Source organism: Pieris brassicae, chromosome 6 (assembly GCF_905147105.1).
Source record: "Pieris brassicae chromosome 6, ilPieBrab1.1, whole genome shotgun sequence".
NCBI lineage: Eukaryota > Metazoa > Arthropoda > Insecta > Lepidoptera > Pieridae > Pieris > Pieris brassicae.
Window position 1 is genome coordinate 1,952,742 of NC_059670.1, and position 19,874 is coordinate 1,972,615.

The 19,874-nt window shown below is 33.2% G+C and overlaps 3 protein-coding genes across 3 annotated transcripts; 1 reads left to right on the forward strand and 2 right to left on the reverse strand.

Annotated features, from left to right (window-relative positions):
• Positions 1–5,948: 5,948 nt before the first annotated feature.
• LOC123710596 (facilitated trehalose transporter Tret1-like) lies at positions 5,949–11,898 on the reverse strand. Its single transcript, XM_045662611.1, has 7 exons — positions 11,700–11,898; positions 11,167–11,396; positions 10,608–10,931; positions 9,359–9,491; positions 8,189–8,418; positions 7,571–7,771; positions 5,949–6,182 (listed from the first exon to the last, which is right to left on the reverse strand). The coding sequence occupies exons 1-7, from the start codon at positions 11,785–11,787 to the stop codon at positions 5,949–5,951; spliced, it is 1,440 nt and encodes a 479-aa protein (XP_045518567.1). The 5' UTR covers positions 11,788–11,898.
• Positions 11,899–12,136: 238 nt separating this feature from the next.
• LOC123711387 (PCI domain-containing protein 2 homolog) lies at positions 12,137–13,869 on the reverse strand. The gene is made up of 3 exons (XM_045663955.1): positions 13,474–13,869; positions 13,222–13,390; positions 12,137–12,961 (listed from the first exon to the last, which is right to left on the reverse strand). The coding sequence occupies exons 1-3, from the start codon at positions 13,684–13,686 to the stop codon at positions 12,153–12,155; spliced, it is 1,191 nt and encodes a 396-aa protein (XP_045519911.1). The 5' UTR covers positions 13,687–13,869; the 3' UTR covers positions 12,137–12,152.
• Positions 13,870–14,039: 170 nt separating this feature from the next.
• LOC123711368 (NAD-dependent protein deacylase-like) lies at positions 14,040–18,364 on the forward strand. Its single transcript, XM_045663924.1, has 4 exons — positions 14,040–14,455; positions 14,715–14,909; positions 15,131–15,290; positions 18,057–18,364. The coding sequence occupies exons 1-4, from the start codon at positions 14,147–14,149 to the stop codon at positions 18,260–18,262; spliced, it is 870 nt and encodes a 289-aa protein (XP_045519880.1). The 5' UTR covers positions 14,040–14,146; the 3' UTR covers positions 18,263–18,364.
• The last annotated feature ends 1,510 nt before the right edge of the window (positions 18,365–19,874 follow it).

Genomic DNA, 19,874 nt, shown 5'->3' on the forward strand with positions numbered 1-19,874 from the left:
ACTAAAAGAAATCTTTAACCTTGTTTTATATAAATATCGATAAACCTCTAGTGATAAACATTCATAAGGTGAGAAATTGAGATGTAAAATCAATTATTAGGCTAAAACTTTAAATCTGGTATATAACTATCAAAAATCTATTGCAAAGATCGCTATTTACGTTTACATTAAAGAAAAAGTTGAATGAACATTTTAGAAACAAACTTACGTATAGAAGTAATTCCGATTTTAGGTAAATTTTTAAATTCCTCTTCCTGTTTTTCCATATAATGCACCGCTCGTCCCACTCTCTCGTCATTAATCTTTAAGCCTCTTAAGAAGGCAACAGTTTCATACGCTTACTAACAAATAAGTTAAAAAATTAAGACGTTAGTTGTTAAAAAAGTGATTCCAATTATCACGGGTTAAAATAAGAGCTTTCAACATCAACAATATTACAATAGTAAACAATAATATTACTACAATGTAGTTTTTTGGTTTATAAATATACTTTTAAGTTGATAGCCAAATTTGTTTGCAACTAATACCGGGATTACAGTACTTCAAACTAAACATTGAGAAAAATAAGTGATTATGTGGGACAATATTGGTCATCATAGTCATTGTACAATGACAATACATTATAATTATAACAAAATACTCACAGATATCTTCATTTGCTTGACAAGGTTTGCCGGAGATTCAGGTGCATTTATCATTAACAGTAACATCACAATCGTAATGGGTAGAAAAAAATACAATACATAAAAGTAATCAAATAATGCACCAATCAGATAAATTACAAAAAAACCGATATTTTGTGAAAGCATTGTTAATGACCCAAGGGATCCTGTTATATGCTCCTCACCAATTTCTCTGATATATACGGGTATGATCGAGAAGAAGCCTGCAGCAGTGAAACTACACAGTACTCTAGAGATAGTAACTGAAACTACTGTAGGACGAGCAAGCCTTATTATGATTGACACCTGAAGCAAAAAAATCTATACTTTAAAAATATTTAGAGGAAATTAAATTCGTAAGAAACTCAACTACCCAGTGGATGGACTTCAAAAATTATTTTACAGTGATACACTTGAGGCAATAATTTACTTTCAAAACAATAAATTTCCAGAAGGAAGGGCTTGAGACGGAGTGAAACTTTCAGCAAAGTGCATTGTTAAGTCTATTCTGTAATAGATAATTGCCAATTATTAATCCAATAACAGATTGGAATTAGTACAACGTAACGTTATCCAATAACTATGACGATATTTAAAGAATAATCCCAATTAAAAAAAACATAATGTCGCTTTGATGTCACAAACAAAAGTATGTGGTATTAAATCATTATTATAATTACGGATTAAGATTGCCAGTATCCATGTAAAGCTTACAGGTTAAGTTTTGAATTTCTAAACCGTGCCGTTCTCTGTATGACGTAATTCCTTAAAATTGTCTATGTTTTTTGCTCTCTTAAAAAAAACTTACTATTTCAGGCAAAATAACTGCTATGATAGATAGTTTCCTCCCAAAATTGTCAGCTAAGTACGTGCATATGGGCACAAGAAATGCTCCACAAAACGGGATTATAGTTGCCCACCATGACACAACCATATCCGAGACTGGAGTTCCTAAGGGAGAATTTTCTGACTGCAACTCTTCCATTAAGGGCGATAACCAGCCAGTTTCCATACCGTATATTATAAAACCAAGGCTTACTGTAATTGTAAGATGACTTCGTGTTACCATTTTAATAGTATGTAAAAATATAAAACCTAAGGTTATTTTACTCAAATGAGACCTTGAATAAAGTGTTTTCAATAAATTATTTTTCGGATAATCTAGCACAGTTATAATTCTAACATAACTGCAAGAATATATATTAAACTATTAATAATATTCTATTCGTTAATCATTTTCAAGTAATAAGTGTCGTCTTATACGTTATAATTGACTATGAAAATTATAATTACCAATACACGAATATGTCCATTGCCATCGTGTGTGTCCAGTATCTTGTAAATTATATTCCGAGCTCACAACCATCTTTGCAACTGACTTTCTCAACAATAACACATATTTTTCAAAAACGCGCGTAACACTGTTACGACTCACATGAAAGTTTTCAAATTTACCCATTATAATTAAAAACGTTATCTTTTTGGGTTTGCTTTAAATTATTTAAATTAAATCTTTAAATTAAATATTAGAATTAAAAAGAGCATAGTCGACCCTCAAGTCTAGCACCCACTGAAATACGTGTCCATGGGATGCGTTGACTGATTTTTGGACGTCGCGTTGGCGCGTTCGAGTAACGAAAGAATAAATACTTAGTTGCAAACCATCCAAGTTTATTTTAAAGAAAAATGGGCAAAGGGGCAGGAGGCTCGGCTCACCTGATGTTAAATGATACAGTTATTCAAAATTTGTTTTTTATAAAAGACAATAACTTAAATATAATTCCCGAAAAATTAAAATAATTTCTCTATTTCTCCCATATAACATTTGCAACAAACGATAAGATTACAATTAAGAAGGTATTAGGAGACTGGTTTCCAAGCTAGGTAAGAACCTGTGATATGGATAACTAGGCTTCCATTCCACATCAAAGTCATACTGAGTGGTAACAAAGTACATACATATATATAGGCAAACAAATTTAAAGTTTTAAACAAAGAAAAAACACAAAACAAAACTAGCTAGAAGTTAGTAGAAACAAAGTTGTATCAGTGAGTGTGTGTGTCAGAGAGAGGGTATGTACGTATGTGTGAGTGTGTGGGTATGTATTACGCACATATGTGAAAATTATTTTAATACATCTAGCAGATATTCCGTTTGGTCATAGTTCAAAGTAAGTAAAAATGTATGAACTATTTGCTTTACACATTTTTCAGTTATAATATTGAAGTATTATTGAGAAAAATATAATGGTAGACAGGATACATAGCCAATACAAGGTTCTTCAATATGTCGCATCTATATGAACGCGGAGTTGGGGTCATCTAGTTTGAATTAAAAAAGAAAGTTTAGTAATTAGTAGTTCAGTAGTAGTAGTTGAAACCTACGCAGGAAGGTTAAGTTTTTACCGCGCAACACAACTATGTGGAACCAGCTGCCCGCTGAAGTGTTTCCAAACCAATTCAACGTAGGGTCCTTCAAGAAAAGAGCATACAAATTCTTTATGGCTGGCAAGGCACTGGCGGGCCCCCGGATTCAGAGTGTCCATGCGCAATATCACTTAAGATCAGATGTCCCTCCTGTAACATAAAAAAGGGCCTGTTTGTTTGACATAGATCAAATCTGTCGCGAATGTGTTAATTGAAATAACCCCTACTAAACATTTGTTGTGCGTTATTGATTAATCTAATCTAACCGAAATCTAATAACAAATCCATTTATCATTATTGTGTATTTACTCTTCTACCCTTAGTTATCACAATACTCAAATTTGTTAATCGAAATAACTTCAATTATCACAGCGAATCGCTGGAGTTCAGAACACAGGGTAGACCATTAAACTGATATACCAAAATTATCATTAAAAAAATCAATTCGATTGCAACTAGGATATCCAACCTTAGTTTGTTCTTTTGGAAGATTTTAATGGCCACCATTTGGAATCATTATTTCGATATGAAAAGACAGATCACGGAGGCGTACGTGGTTTCTGTTTCTGCCCCACTTGGAACATCAATTAAAACAAAATAAAATGTTTATTATGGAATATAAGATACAGGTACCACACATTCCACGTCATAAAATTTGAATTGCAGACATCCCTACTCATTGGCAAAAAATACAAAGGGTGAAGGCCGAGAGCAAAAGCCAGCGTAAAAAACGATAACCGCTAACTTAATAGTTAGCCTTTATACATTTCTTCAATTAATAAAAGAGCCGCTGGGATTTTATTAAAGCAAATTCACTGTCTGGTGAAATCTATGAAGTTTGCCCTTCTGATCATACGTATACTTAAGAGTAGGAGGAGAGTGTGAAGATCACGTTAGCAGACTGGAATGCGATGCTCAATTTTATCTTTCTTAACCTAAAGAGCGTACATCTGTGGAATACTGCATACTACACACATTAGATATTAATAACTAAGCGAATTATAGACGATTCACTCGATGAATCAACGTGCCTCTCAGTTTTCTATAGCAGTTTATATATATCGGAGAATGCTTCTTTTTATTTTTCCTAATTTCTTGTCTAACATAATTAGATAAAAATATAATTACAATAGGTTGGTGGAAACATAAACTGGAGTTTAAACTTTCGAACTACACAATCCGATTACGTCATCTAAACGTCTAAAAGAAATCTGGACTTTCACCACTTCCTTCTTGACATCTCCAATCTCCGATATGGATCGTCATTTCTTGTGTTAACAGCGAAGGAGTGGAGCTCTTGGCCCCCTTTAATCTTTTCTAAAGAGTACAACATGAACCTGTCATATAAGCGGTGGCCGAATAGGCATTTCTTGGAAAGCCGTGCCCTCCAATTGGCATCTCATTTGACATTTGGATTGGGAACAAACATTTGCCCAGTTCAGTATACTTCGGTAAAAGCTTGGTATACTTCGGTACACGCCGTTCGGTTCGGGGATTCCTAACGATGTTTTCTTTCACCGAACGACCTAGTGTTAAATGCGAGGATCGAACCTACGACCTTAGGGATGAGAATCGTACGGTAAACATTAGGCCACTAGACTTATAGTTAGTTATAATAGGTACTTAAATAATAACATTTAACAATTAATTTAATTATTTTCTCAAGGCCAAGGCCAATTACAAAAACAGATTACGTGTGCCAACGGAAAACCTCAGAATGTGTACTACGTTGGATGCTGCCACCAATATTGACCTTGTTTCGCAGTCTCATTTAAGAATAAGTTAAAACAACTATTATTGACCAAGCCTTGTTCTTTTCTTCTTTAATCTATCGACTAGTTTGTTTATCGTTCTTCCGATTTTGTGTAGTATTGTCTAATGTTCTGCTGCCATGTTTTGTTTATTTATGTTTTATTTTTTACTTTTCATTTTATATAGATTTAGCTGTTTTGTTTCCGAAATATATATATAAACCCTAAATTAAGGCTTTGGAACTTTTGTCTATATTAGTAACTCTAATTCAACGTAATGAAGGAAAACTTGGGGAAATTACCTTACCCTCACATCGAGCCGTAGATCTAAGTGTGACTCGTATATTATAAAAGTAGATCCTAAAATCGACTGTAATTGTCAGGCACAGGCTGTATAACCTAGTTTCCATTTAAAAAAATCTCTCCATCAGCTGCCTTCATTGGGCTTAAAAAAAACAAGCGTCTCTGTCAGTTAAAAAATTATATGTACCCAATCATAGAACTTAACTTCTACTGACCTGTTTTTTATCTTCTATAATGCTACTAGCTATATAATATAATATAATATAATATAATATAATATAATATAATATAATATAATATAATATAATATAATATAATATAATATAATATAATATAATATAATATAATATAATATAATATAATATAATATAATATAATATAATATAATATAATATAATATAATATAATATAATATAATATAATATAATATAATATAATATAATATAATATAATATAATATAATATAATATAATATAATATAATATAATATAATATAATACTTACACGTATTGTATTGAGTACGCGAGCCTTATTCCATATTATCTCCTAAACGCGTATTTTTAAACCAAATAAACAAATCAAATGGATTTTTAAAATCACGAAAACGTATATATAAAGTATCACACATTGCACATTAACACACCTCAAATGAATAGTTTTATCATTGTATTTGTTCGCCATAATATAATATATATCCATCGTCTATCTATTTTTATTTAAAATTTAAACTTATTTAAAGCTGGCTTTAAAGTATTAACAATTAGTTAAATAAATATAAAAAAAACACACACACAAAATACATAATTTAATTTTTCGGAGAACTGTGACCTATAAATATATTTCTAATATCTTCTGGGGTTCGTCCCTTAGTCTCTGGCAAAAGTAGAGCGAAGATCATTCCAATGAGATTTACCGCAGCATACATAAGAAACGTTATTGGCAGACCGACGATGTCGACAAGAAAACCATAAGTGAATAGTTGTGAGGAGACCACTAGCCATCCATAAGTTGTAAGGACACCCATCACTTTAGCTCGAACCTACAAGCAAGGCACAGGCTATGAGTAAAGAAAATTATTGCCAAAGATAAAAAATACTACTAAAACCAAAAATGTTTTTCGAGATAGAAAATTGTTCGTACTTTTTATTATACTAAAAAAAGTATCGACGATGCAACAGAGAAGATACACAGTTTCTACACTACATATATAAAAGAAATTAGGTTGATTCATACTTTTCATAAAATAATAGAAACGAAAATGTCTAATCGTTGTGTGGTGATTTAGGTGTCGAATTATTATGTAGCAACAATTGTTAATACTAATTTGCATAATATGTAAAGAATTACATGGCAAATTATTATAAATAATGACCGAGTACTTGTAAAAATTAAAATCAATAGATCCAAGAAAACTAACTCAGTAACAAATTTAAAACTTTTCTGCAAATGCTGTTTTGATGGCTCACAGAATTGCGTGTAAATAATACTTGGTATAGACTCGGCTAAGAGTTGAATTAAGACGAAGTAGGTACCGATAATTCAAATAGATTAATTCTTTTTTTTATTTTTGTTTGTATTATCACTGTTTTTGGGTTCCGTTTTTCGCTTTGTACGTCAATTTGTTTGTAATATTGTGTTTGTTCAAATTTTCTTGTTCAAATAAAAAAAAAAAATGTTTTTCTTGTGGGCCATTTTTTTCACCATTATTGTTCACCATAGAAGCGAGTGTTAAATACGCTCAAAGAAGGTAAGGTTTTGGCTATATGGTGCACAACTGTGATTGCAACACACGACCTCATAATTGAGCGTAATACTTTATAAATACTATTAAGATATCATGCCACTTCTATCGTGATAATGCCGAGACTCAGATATTGAGAATGAGTGGCGTATGGACAGGCATTGATCATAGCTTTTTGACAGATTGGTTATAATATATTATTAATTCGTTTCTATATTATGAATATGTTTCTGAAGTCTTCATTTTATATATTTTTTATCACAAATATCAAATAATTAAATTTATGTTTTTTTTAAATTATAAACTGTGACAATGGCATTGGCAAGAGGCGTTGCGATTATGTATTAATTTGTTATTCAGATTAACATTATTAACGTATCAAAGCCTAACATTAAAAAAAAAAACAATGGCGCTACAACCATTTTAGGTCTGGGACTCAGATTTCTGTATCTGGTTCATGATCATTTGTTAATCTTATAGGTAAGTACGTGATCAGCCTTCTGTCGTCACCTTTTTGGGTCCAAGGCAATCCGGTTTCCTCATGATGTATTCCTTCACCGTTCGAGCGAATATTAAATGTTCATAATAGAAAGTCCATTGGTGCACGGCCGGGGATCGAACCTACGACCTCTGGAAAGAAAGTCGCACGCTGAAGCTACTAGGCCAACACTGCTCATTAATCTCACCTTAAAACTGAACATCTCCGTTATAATTATGCTAGGCAAAGGTCGGATTCCACCCGAATACATAGCAACAGTGGCCGTCATACAGAGGACATGAAGCCATTGGGGACCGTCAGAACATTTGTAAATGTCTTCTAGCAGCAAACTTATCCCTAGCACTGTTAATGCTATAACTGTTATGATATAGGCAACCGCTTGGAGATGCTGAAATTATGTGTTTAATTGTTTTACTGTAAACAGTGTTAAAACCCCTTTTACACGGAATGTTAATCATTTACCAGATGCCAATTGACATATCCTTGAGAGACACACATACGCTAGTAGTTAAGCACTATTTTTATGATTGAAATTGGTTCGGAAACACTTTGATGGCCACAGAGTGGCAGCCTTGTAGCATACAAGATAGCTTTAAAAGTGTTTGTTGGTTAGTGTCTGTTTATACCAGCAAACCATTCGTTAAACAGTAAACTAGCAATAAAAAACCGTCCAATTTTATATTTATTTATATATTCTATTACTTACGGTTGAATTCTCTAAAGTCTCTATTATATTGTGATTTTTTGTAATTTCTTACTTAATCAAAGGCTAGACAAATGAGATAGATAGTGTTACACTACGCACCCGTCTTCCCAGCTTCTCTGCTACGAAGACAAAGCACAAGGACGCTGTTATCATCACGACTGGAAAGCACAAGCATTGTAACTCAGGTCGTATGAAGCTCAGGTGACCATGTTCTGCTACGCGGACTATCGTAGATGCGTAAGCTACAATTACCATTGCACCGTTCCACGCATGACAAGTGAATAGAACGAAAATTAATATAAAAGCTTTTCTCCACGCTTTATCTTTAACTGAAAGTAGACGAGTAAGGTATTTTATTCTTAACTAAAAAATACATTCAAAGGATATCTTTTTTTCTTTTTTTTTATGTAATAGCAGGCAAACGGGCAGGAGGCTCACCTGATGTGAAGCGATACCGCCGCCCATGGACACCCACATTGCCAGAAGGCTCGCAAGTGCGTTGCCGGCCTTTCAAGAATTAGTACGCTCTTTTCTTGAATGACCCTAAGTCGAACTGGTTCGGAAATACTTCAGTGGGCAGCTGGTGTCACATAGTGGTGGTGCGAGGCAAAAACTGCCTTAGAAAACGCTCAGTTGTGGAACGACGGACGTCGAGGTGATACGGGTGGTATTTTGCCTTGACGTCCGATAATGAAACTCAGCTGCGGGTATTAGACCGAACAACTCTTCTGAACACTCCCCATGGTAAATGCGGTAGAAGATGCAGAGAGACCCAACATCTCTACGCAACGCTTGGCGTTGGCGATCAAGCCGCACGGAAAGTGATTGGTCGTCGACGATTCGAACCGCTCTTCGTTGAATACGGTCAAGCGGAAGGAGCTGGTACTGGGGAGCTCCCGCCCATAGGTGAGAACAGTATTCCATGTGGGGCCGAATTTGCGCTTTATATAGTTGCAAGCGGTGGCCCGGAGTGAAATACCGTCTCGCCTTGCTTAATCTCACTGTAACAGAGGCAAGGTTGCAAAAGTCGGTTTACGACTCAAAAACATATCTGTAGGCTTTGGCCTATAATCCCTACCTTATCAGGTAGGGAAACTAATTTATTTCTGATACAATTGTCCAATTATGACGTCACGTTAATTTATTTTAATAATTAAATCAAATATGGCTATTTTGTGTCGAAAAGCACAGGAAATTATCTGCCCAAAATTATCAATAAAACCGATAAATATATCCACATACCACGTATCATTTATTAATGAAACTTACAGATAACATAAAAGTTCGTTTTAGGCAGGTGTGCAAATTGATCTTCCAAACGCTTAAGAAATTCAACATCCGCTATAACTCTCTCATCATTCGGTTTCAAACCTCTCAGGAACGCCACAGTATCATGAGCTTTCTGTAAATCTATGAATATACTACACACCAATCCCAACCATATAATTTTTCAAGTATATTTTGTTTTCTGGATAGAATTTGTTTATCTAGCACAACCTTCTTTTAAACCAGCTGTGAGCAGATATTGTGTCATGTCCTCTTGAGAAATTCGTAGATACTTTAGTCAGTAAAAAACGATTTTATTATTTGAACAATGTGTTCTTAATCATAAAAGTACGTTCAACAAAACAAACAAACTGATAAAATAAAATTAAAATTAATTAAGATTAAAACTAATGACATTAAATAAAAGGTGATATAGTCTCTTATGTTTTTTATAAAATACCTATAAATATAAATGAAGATTTAATAATATACTAACGTTCTAGTAAAACATTTTATGAACACAACAACCGACATATACATGTGGATATGTGTTTGCATGCATATGCAAATCTTTATTTTTAAGTGGTTACTAAATAAAAACGGCTCAACTATACGAGGGCACGCGGTTTTTGATGGCTCTACAAAAAAAAGTTAGTCATCCTAAAGTTTATTTTATGTTTTTTGGATTAATTACACACAAAAACGAAAAGAAAATACCTTTTTCTTTGTTTGCTTTTGCTTTTTTGTTGTATATAGTTCACTTTTATGATAGTTATATTAATAATACTGATTTTTTTTAAAAATTGTAAATAATAAGAATTCAAAAATACCGCCTGTTAAGAGTGGCTTTACATACACATAGTGCCGCTGATGGCACTGGAGTGATAAACAACGATCAGGTGTAAATATATACCTAATATGTTCATTTGAATGGTTTTATCTTCAATTAAAAATTAAATCCACACATTTTGAATAATATCGTTCAATCGGCCTTCTTAAAGCAAATGTAAACATTTTCATGTCTATTTTTTTGTGTCTAATTACGATTAAATAACCGTGTTATCTATCTTGCCTTCTAGATGTTATTATAAAAGAAAAATTATCAATAAATTCAATACGTTTAAATTTGCAACTTGAGAGATTCCTCGGTTATTTGTATTCTTAAGGCTTTCTAGAAGACTTAATATCGAATCACTAAATCTTTGTCTATAGTTAGCCACTTAACCACTAAGTTGTTCTTATAAACACTTACATCCATTAATCCTTCCTTAACAAGAAATTCAGGTGATTCTGGAATTTTCCACAGCAAAATTATCATTGACACGGGAAATACCAGCATTATCCATAGTACAGTGAAATAATCGAAATACGCGCCAATCAAATATATTAGAAATACTCCTGTATTCTGCATCAAAACTGGTAAGGATCCCAAGGCAGCTATTATGTTATGCTGACTTATTTCACGTAAGTACACTGTCACTATAACAAACACTCCACTGGCCGAGATACCAGATAAAGCACGAGCGATGGAGAGCATAATTATATTCGGAAAAAATATTCTTAGGAGAACAGACGCCTGAAAGCAAAAGTACGACTATATAAAGTTTGTAAAATAAATCTAGTTACATAAGACGACGTAAGACGTTATTAATAGTCATAAAACATAATTTTAATGTAGATTATAAATATATATATATATCTAAATAATACACATAAAGACGTAAAACTTAAATTAAAAACTCGCTTCGAGAACTTCAGTTTTAAACTAGCAGTGGAATATAGTTTTATAAAATATTACTAGAAAAACTTACCATCTGTGGGAAAGTAGCAAATAATAGGACCCATTTTCTTCCATAATCATCTGTTAAGTGTGCGAATATTGGCACAGTAAAAGCGGCTACAAAGGAAACTATACTTGCTAGCCAAGATATTGCCGAATTTGACAGAGGATAGCCGACAGGCGAATTTTCTGATGTGAATATTATGGACATTGGAGACATCCAGCCAGCCTCAAGGCCATATAAAATAAATGATGAACTAACTAAAAAAATACATATCATTTATTATATATTGTTTCGAATGGAAATGAAACTTATTTCAAGTGATATGAAAGCATAGATGGAGTACTCCCTAAAATAAATTAGTTATATTAGTGCCTTGTAGAAAATGATTGTGTCTCAGAAAAATTGTTTAATATTTTCATCAGGCACTTAAAAACTATGGAATTTAGATACTACGACTCGAAACTATAGCCGGTTATTCAGATGCTTAGAGTCTTTGTAAAAAAGACAAAGGAGTCTTTATCTTTTTACGGACATACATTAAAAATTTAATGATCACACACCTATAACACCGAATATCCATTGCCAATGTGAAGTGCCTGGTGGTAAGTTTGATAAAAGTTGTGGAGCCTGCGCGGTTTCAGGTGTCATTTCTAAGCTACCTTTTGACTGTAGCCATGTTTTTAAAAATTGAGACGTACGCAATCTTTTAACCCCAATGCGAACAAAGCTAAAGTACAATAATTGTAATTATGGAATAGTTTATATGTACGAAAAGGACTCGTCTCTTGACTAGTAAATAATATATATGACAGAATAATTTATACTTCAAGGATTGTAACAGATTAGAAATGTACAATAATTCTAGATCTCTGTCAATATTGACACAGTGAAATGGCAATCAGTTTATTGTCTATCTGTTAAGTGTTTCATAATATGGAATTTGCTTTCTGATTTTATGTTTCAAATATAATTAAGGTGAATAATAAATAAAGAAGACTTAAGAAAAAACTTATTTAATACAAACTGGACAATGGTGGAAACGCATTTTGCTTACTAACAACAACTTTTTTATGTTGATACGAAATGTACCCTTTAATTTTTCCATCATATATTAAATTGGCGACAATACATTGTGTTTCATCTGAATCAACATCGACTTGCCCCATAATTTGCAAGGCAGCTTGAAAACTAACTATGTCAATTTGATGTGTATTCTCAGCCAAATACACTTTTCTAAACAAATTTCTGTATGCAGTAATTTTTAACTTCTCCACAATTAAATAAATCCCCGCCCTTATGAAGAAACTTTCATGTTCTTCCATGACATGATCAATTTCACGTAGATTACCATTCTTCACAGCGGTAACTAGATCCCAAAACTGTAATAAGTCGTACTTGTGCAACAAACGCTTTGCTGGCATAAACCCTAAGAGCATTTTGACTGGGATCAAATATGTTAATATTAACCTCTTATTTTTTATGCTTTGATGATGACAATTTTGGAAAGCAAATGATAAATACTCATCAGCAGATCTATAGTCAGAATCAAACATTGCTTTTCTGCCAACAAAATATCTATATGTGATTTGTTGTGCTAGAGGAAATTGATCCTTAAATGGTGACGAATCTATTGCCCTTATAAGAGGTTTGCACAAATGCAGTTTGTTTATTCGAAAATACACTTTAAGTAATTGGTTAACAAGGTTGAGCATTCCTAGTCTCTTTGTATCTTCATCTGCTGTTCTGTTATCTGCAGCACAAACACGGAAACATGCTAGCAAACTTTCTGCAGCCTTTTCAAGTATTTTCCCATTGCTTTGTGCTGAAAACAGACAAGATTTTGTTAAAACAGGCTTTTTGAAGTGAAAACTTTTTTAGTATTGTTATGATTTAAATGTTGATGAAACAAAAAAGTGACAGTAAAAAGAGACCTACACATAAATTCATAAGGTTTAATGTGGGAGAAAATGAGATAGGAAGCATTATTCAGTGTATTTTTTACCTCGGCACAAAATGCTTTCCAAGTAAATCAACTGAGTGACCAATTTAGCCATAATAAAAAAAATAGTTTAGCAATTATACCATCACATAATTCTGCTTTCTGAGCAACAAGGCGTAAATCCAAACAAACTGTATACATGAGAGAAAGACTCCAATTTTCTTCCTTCTGCGCTTGGAGTAACCTAACAACAGCAGCCACACACTGGCTTTGATGATGATATGCCTCCATAAAATCTTTGACAGATAAAGCCTGGAATATTTACATACATTTATAAAGTAAAGATCCATAAAGTTTATTTAGGCTGTTTATTAAAGGTAAGAAAAATCGTTTACCTGAACACAACATAAATGGTAAATTATAATCTCGTCCAACGGTGCAACACAGTTCCCTTCTACGAGTGTGGCTATGTCACTTGACCTAAGATTTTTATTATTTATATGGTCGTCTCTCAAAGAAAGAAGTCTGGCTAAGTTTTCTCCATTAGCAGTTCTAAACATACGCTCCACATATTGAATGTATTGATTCAAAGTACCTGTTGCCATCATGATTGGTGTGTATTATTTACCAAATAAATGTTATTATATTTTTAGGATTTTATTTATTATATTTTAAGGATTTTATACTTTATATTTCCGTGATTACAGAAACATGGTGCGCAAATGTCTTTATAAAAAAAATATTAATAATTATTTTATTGCACTCGGCTAACAACTACTGCAAAGTTGCAAACAAATATATTTAATGTCTCAATTCTAAGTTTATAATCACCTGACGTGAGACGTCAATACATTTGACATTTACGAACTACATGCATTTCGTTGCCTGTAATCAGTCGACAAAATTTTAAAGGTAAAATCTTGACAATTGATATTTCTTATAACGATTTATGAGTATTGACTTCGTAATGACCAATTATTTAACACCTCAACTGTAAAATGATAACACCTCTTATTAATGTTTACAAACTTTTAGAATTTAAGTTATGTTAAAATATTCGATTTAACTATGCAAATTAGTATAAGAGTAATAAATAGTTTATTAGTTTCCAAAGCAAAAGTCATGGCTGTGCGACAATCTAGTGATTTGGCAAAATTTAAAGAACGTTTAAAGCAAGCTAAAGATGTTGTGATACTTTCTGGTGCCGGTATAAGTGCCGAATCTGGTATACCGACATTTCGAGGAGCTGGTGGTTTCTGGAGAAAATACCAGGCATCCTCATTGGCGACTCCAGAAGCCTTTCAAACTAGTCCAAGTTTGGTTTGGGAATTTTATCACTACAGGCGAGAAGTCGCTGCGAAAGCTCAACCTAACGATGTGTGTGGTAATTTAATATTAAATTAAAAATTGATAATTCTATATTTTAACTTTTGATTTCATCAAAGTTTTAAGTTTTTTGAAGGGGATCTAAACAAAACTGTACCACTGTTAGAATTTTCTAGATTTGCAGCTTGCTATTGCAGATGTCACTACATATCTTTACTTTCAAGAGACATTTCCATCACTTTGATATGGACACATGTTTTCCCCAGATGGATAATTGTGAACTAGATTTATATAATGGAACACTTTTCAGGGTCATATGGCAATTGCTAATTATGAAAGAAAGCATAGTTCTGATAAAAATGTTACCATTATTACCCAAAATGTTGATGGTTTGCATGCAAGGGCTGGCACTAAAAATCTTATAGAGTTACATGGTAACCTATATAAAACCCGCTGTACAAAATGTAAAGAAGTTCTTGTGAACTTTGACAGCCCTATTTGTGAGGTAAGTTGTTAACAATCATTACTTTTAATATCACTAAGAATTAATATAAAACTATGATGCTAAAATAATATGTAAAAATCTTAATCTTGTTTTTCTCAATATTATAACATTATTTCTTTAAGGTATTGTGTTATAATTCCTCAAAACTTCTCTTAACAAAACCACCTATTGTAAAACATGCATTTTGTATGTGTATCTTATACAGTTACTATATTTGACAGGTATTAGCTGGTCGTGGAGTTCCAGATACAAATGTAGTGGGTTCTGATATACCTATTAAATTATTACCACATTGTAAGAAAAGTAACTGTGGAGGTCTACTTAGACCTCACATTGTGTGGTTTGGTGAAGGCCTGGAATCTGCTGTGCTAGAAAAAGCTGGTAATTTTACTTCATAAGACTTTCCAATCTTTATTCTACATACAATAATATTTATTGAAATTGCTTCAGCTGCCTTAAAATAATAATAGTCTTAATTCAGATACTAATAATATTAAAACACATTTCCATTTTAATCCTGTTCTAATGTATTGTGTGCCCTTTTTTGGCAAAGGCCTCCTCCGAATCTCGCCATTCATTTCTGTACTGGGTCACTCCACAACCCAACTTAGTTTTCTGAATGTTTCCTCCAGAACAGTGGAAAACAGTTAAGGTGACAAAGGGTCTCCCTGTCTCACTCCTTGTCCAATATCTATAATCCCTCCTAATTTATCCATCTTTTTCCATTTTTATATGAAGTCCTGATTATTTTTATGTATTTATTGTTTATCCCTTGAGCTAGCAAGGCTTGCCATATTTTTTCATGTTCAGTGAGCCATAGAATAATTGACAATACATAAGTAGTTTGGGTGATTATATTCTTTGCTTTTTTCTAGAATTTGTTTATTGTCAAATACCCGCCTGTACTGTAGGTTGGTTGTCATCTAAGATTTTACTAAGTCTATGTAGAATTATTTTAGCAAACATTTTGTATATATTTGTTATAGAGCTCCTTTTTTATGTACCTCTTATTCTTTTAACTTTTTTGGGCGAAGTAAATTTGTTTATAGAAGTCTGGCTATTCGAGAATATGCAGCCGTTATTTTATATCCTCCATTGATTTTTTATATATTTAAGATCCAGTTAATATTAATATTTAGTTCTTTGACGGCTTTGTTGATGTCACCTGTTTTTGTTATGTATCGTTCGAAAGTGTCTAATCTCAGTTTTTGTCTGTCTTTCCTAACTTATAATTTAATTTGTTTTATTTTCCAACTTATTTAATTTCTGTGTTTGCTGTTAAAAAGTCCCGAGTGATATCGAATGCAACAATGTTACAATTTGGAGGAATTCCCTTTGAACTGCTTACGTTAAAGTTAACGTTATGGCTTCTAAAACCCTGCTGTACTTTTCCTGTACTGATAATTCTTCCGAGTTTAGTTGGAATAAATGTTCTTTTTTTTTATAGAACACAAGGAGGCAGGGCAACAAGGGGCAGGCAGGAGGCTCACCTGATAAGTGATACCGCCGCCCATGGACACTCTCAATGCCAGGGGGCTCGCAAGTGCGTTGCCGGCTTTTTAAGAATTGGTACGCTCTTTTCTTGAAGGACCCTAAGTCGAATTGGTTCGGAAATACTTCAGTGGGCAGCTGGTTCTACATAGCGGTGGTGCACGGCAAAAATTGCCTTGAAAAACGCTCAGTCGTGGAACAGCGGACTTCGAGGTGATACGGGTGGAATTTTGTGTTCTGCCTCGACGTCCGATAGTGAAACTCAGCTGCAGATATTAATCCGTACAACTCCATGTGAACACTCTCCTTGGTAAATGCGGTAGAAGATGCAGAGTCACATCTCGACGCAACGCCTGAGGATCTAGCCGCTCGGAGAGGGATTGGCTAATTTTATGTTTGAATAAATTATGGTTATTTTTCCTCTTTGCAGTCGACGCTGGAGATATGCTTAGATCTTTAGAAAGCGACCCAGTAATATTTATTTTCCATTTTCCACCGCCGAAGTCTTTTTACTATAGGATCATCACTCCTAAGAAATGCAATCCTCCCATTCCTCCTTTTTTTAATTTCGGTAAAAGTTGCTTTAAAGTCTTCATCGATACATACAAAAGTCATTTTTTTTCCAGCTCGTAACGAATGAGACAAGAATAGGATGTGTTATGGGTTCATCACGTTGTTCTTTTCCGATTCTGAAATCGATGTTACCTTCGTTACAGTTTCTATTGTAACTTTTTTACGCAGGACAGATACGATGGCTTCTACCGTAGAATTTAGAATTCTTCTTTTTTCCATATACCACAAGGTTCTAAATTTGATTAACTCCATCGACTTCGACTAAGAATTCTTTCGTATCATTTTCCATTTTATTTGTATTCTTTACCTCCTCTTGTTATTATAATTTTAATTAGGAATATAGTTTAACAAAACAATGAAGAAAACGTTGGATTGGAAACTCGACCTCGGATTACAGATACCAGTGTCTCTCATGTTCATATGGCGTCGTAAGTCGCACTAGGTCCGAACCTGACTCAGTTGTTTACTATGCACTTTGTTTACGAATAATCATTGCGTCACATTGATTTCATTTCCTAAACGTTTCTTGACAGTTGTTCGATTAAGTATTCTGCAATTCAAGTATTTCGTTTCAATTCTTGACTCTCATTGTTGGTGAAAACTTGTTTAAAAGACACTGACGAAGCGTCGTCATTATGTTTTAATTGCACTGCTTGCACATAGATTGAATTGTTATTTATATTTTTTAAAACGCCAATAAGACACGAAATGAAGCGGCCGCGACTATCTTCAACTTCAGCTGCTTTATGCCTTAGCAAATATTGGGATGTGTAAATAATAATTATAGCTCATGCCTATTTCTAAGATACAAAGTCGTCATATTTCTAAAATAATCAAATAACTCAATGAAAATTGATTTGCCCTCATTACATTGCCACTAATGTGCCTTGTGCACTATTATACAGAAAATAATATTTCACGTTATTATACTGCTGTCAATTTGTGGTTAAAGCTCAATTTCAATTCAATCAATATTAAGCGGAACACTTGTGTAAAAATAATGTCCTTCCCAGGCCACTTTGCCCTCAATGGTTACTTAAATATGTGTTTTTAAGTTAATAATTAATGTCATATGTTTTTCAGGAAAAGCTATGGAAAGTTGTGATGTCTGTCTTGTTGTTGGCACATCATCAGTTGTATATCCAGCAGCTCTGTTTGCCCCTCAAGCAGCGGCTAGAGGTGCCATAGTTGCGGAATTTAATATAGAAACAACTCCAGCCACATCCGACTTTCATTATTATTTTGAGGGACCCTGTGGAACGACTCTGCCTAAAGCTTTAGAGGATTGATTGTTTATATCTAACATTATTTATTTCTAACAGAAAAAATCTAATTATTGCCCTTGGTGATTTTAATTGAGTCTGTCATCGGAAATGTTATAAATTAGTGTACCTATATTGTATATATGCATATATTTGTATAATCAATTTATAAATATTTTGTTGAACGTGTTTTTTATTGAAGTAACAAATCACTATCTAAAAAAAGAAGAATTCGGATATAGGGATGAGCGTATAACAGAAAAAAATTGGTAAGTAAATTGGTAATAATTTTGGTAAAATTTATAAAAGCCCAAATACGAGTCTTGTACGCGGGAACATGGAAGGGGACTTTTCTAGAAGTGTCACGCGCGTAGTACTGGACGCAGCAATGGCGCCCAAGTATCGCAGCTCGCGCGTTTTATGCGTCCTGCGAATTTCAAGCGTTTTAAGCGCGTGTGCGCGAGGGCAACTGGACGCGATGTATGCAGTTACATGGTACAGTATCTTGAGAACGCGCTTTCTGGACAGGGTCCAAAGTATCAATTTTAAAATGTTCACACACGTCTTTATAGGTACATATCTTATAGAAGAATATTATATTGTCGTTTTGGATTTTTTAAATTTGTTTTTGTGTACTGTAACTGGGTGGGCATACCGATCAACCATATTCTGGAACACGTCTTACATATGTGTAGTATAGCACTTTCATACAGTCATCATGAAAATATTCACTGACGCGACTCATAAAACCAAACTGCGTATAGGCATTGTCAACTATAGTGTCAATATGATTATTATACGTCATTTTATAGACTAGCCTTATACCTAAGTCACGGTCATAATCTACTTATTTAACGGATGTGTTGTTGCTATTATACTAAAGTTAATGTTTTTTAAGTAAATTTAACACATTTTGAAATATTAACCGTTACCGTAAAACATGCCAACATTGCCCACATTTTAAAAATAAACTTAAATATTTCAAGTTTTTTGTATGTTGCCCCTAACATATTTTTTATCTGTGGCAATGGTAAGATCATAACCATGCATTAATTTATAAAAAAAATATCACATTACTCATTGTTTTCCCCATTTTATAAACAATTTTTGAGGCGGGCAAAGTTGCCCATGATGATATGTAGCCGAACTTATTTGGAGGCCAAAAGAACTAGTAAAAGCATTTTGGCAATGAAAGCGTTCTCTCAAAAGATTTACTCGAAATCATAAATATTTTTCTACAAAAATTAGTGGGCAATGTTACCCTGATATATTTTCATTTCTCCATACAAACGGTTTGTAATGATATAAATGTGCTAGGGTTGTAATATTTGAGTGAATAAGAAAATACCTACATAAGTAGAGGAAAGTAAGATATAAAAAATATTTATTTTTATTAAAGACATAAATTCTTTTTGTAAAATAGTTACAGTTGTCAAATTGTTCTAAAGACAAAAACCAACATTTAAAAAATAAATTAAACAAGTGCTTATAACAAAACATATACTTAGAGATGTACACCTCAAAAGTTCAAGGCGTACCTTTCCTTTTGTGTCGTACGTAAATTAAAAAAAAAAACAATCTTATGAGTAGGTGAAATGAGCATTTTCAATTTTTTTCTCAGTTATTATTAAAAGTATTC

What these genes read in the sequence shown, in the direction of transcription:
- LOC123710596 (XM_045662611.1), bottom strand. Translation starts at nt 11,787, where the DNA reads ATGACACCTGAAACCGCGCAGGCTCCACAACTTTTATCAAACTTACCA. An exon ending in TTGCTACTTTCCCACAGATG is followed by an intron (nt 10,932 to 11,166) that starts GTAAGTTTTTCT and finishes TTTTGCTTTCAG; the next exon opens with GCGTCTGTTCTCCTAAGAAT. An exon ending in TTAAGGAAGGATTAATGGAT is followed by an intron (nt 9,492 to 10,607) that starts GTAAGTGTTTAT and finishes ATAGATTTACAG; the next exon opens with AAAGCTCATGATACTGTGGC.
- LOC123711387 (XM_045663955.1), bottom strand. Translation starts at nt 13,686, where the DNA reads ATGATGGCAACAGGTACTTTGAATCAATACATTCAATATGTGGAGCGT. An exon ending in ACCATTTATGTTGTGTTCAG is followed by an intron (nt 13,391 to 13,473) that starts GTAAACGATTTT and finishes TAAATATTCCAG; the next exon opens with GCTTTATCTGTCAAAGATTT. An exon ending in GAAAGCAGAATTATGTGATG is followed by an intron (nt 12,962 to 13,221) that starts GTATAATTGCTA and finishes GTCTGTTTTCAG; the next exon opens with CACAAAGCAATGGGAAAATA.
- LOC123711368 (XM_045663924.1), top strand. Translation starts at nt 14,147, where the DNA reads ATGCAAATTAGTATAAGAGTAATAAATAGTTTATTAGTTTCCAAAGCA. An exon ending in CGAAAGCTCAACCTAACGAT is followed by an intron (nt 14,456 to 14,714) that starts GTGTGTGGTAAT and finishes AACACTTTTCAG; the next exon opens with GGTCATATGGCAATTGCTAA. An exon ending in TGCTGTGCTAGAAAAAGCTG is followed by an intron (nt 15,291 to 18,056) that starts GTAATTTTACTT and finishes TATGTTTTTCAG; the next exon opens with GAAAAGCTATGGAAAGTTGT.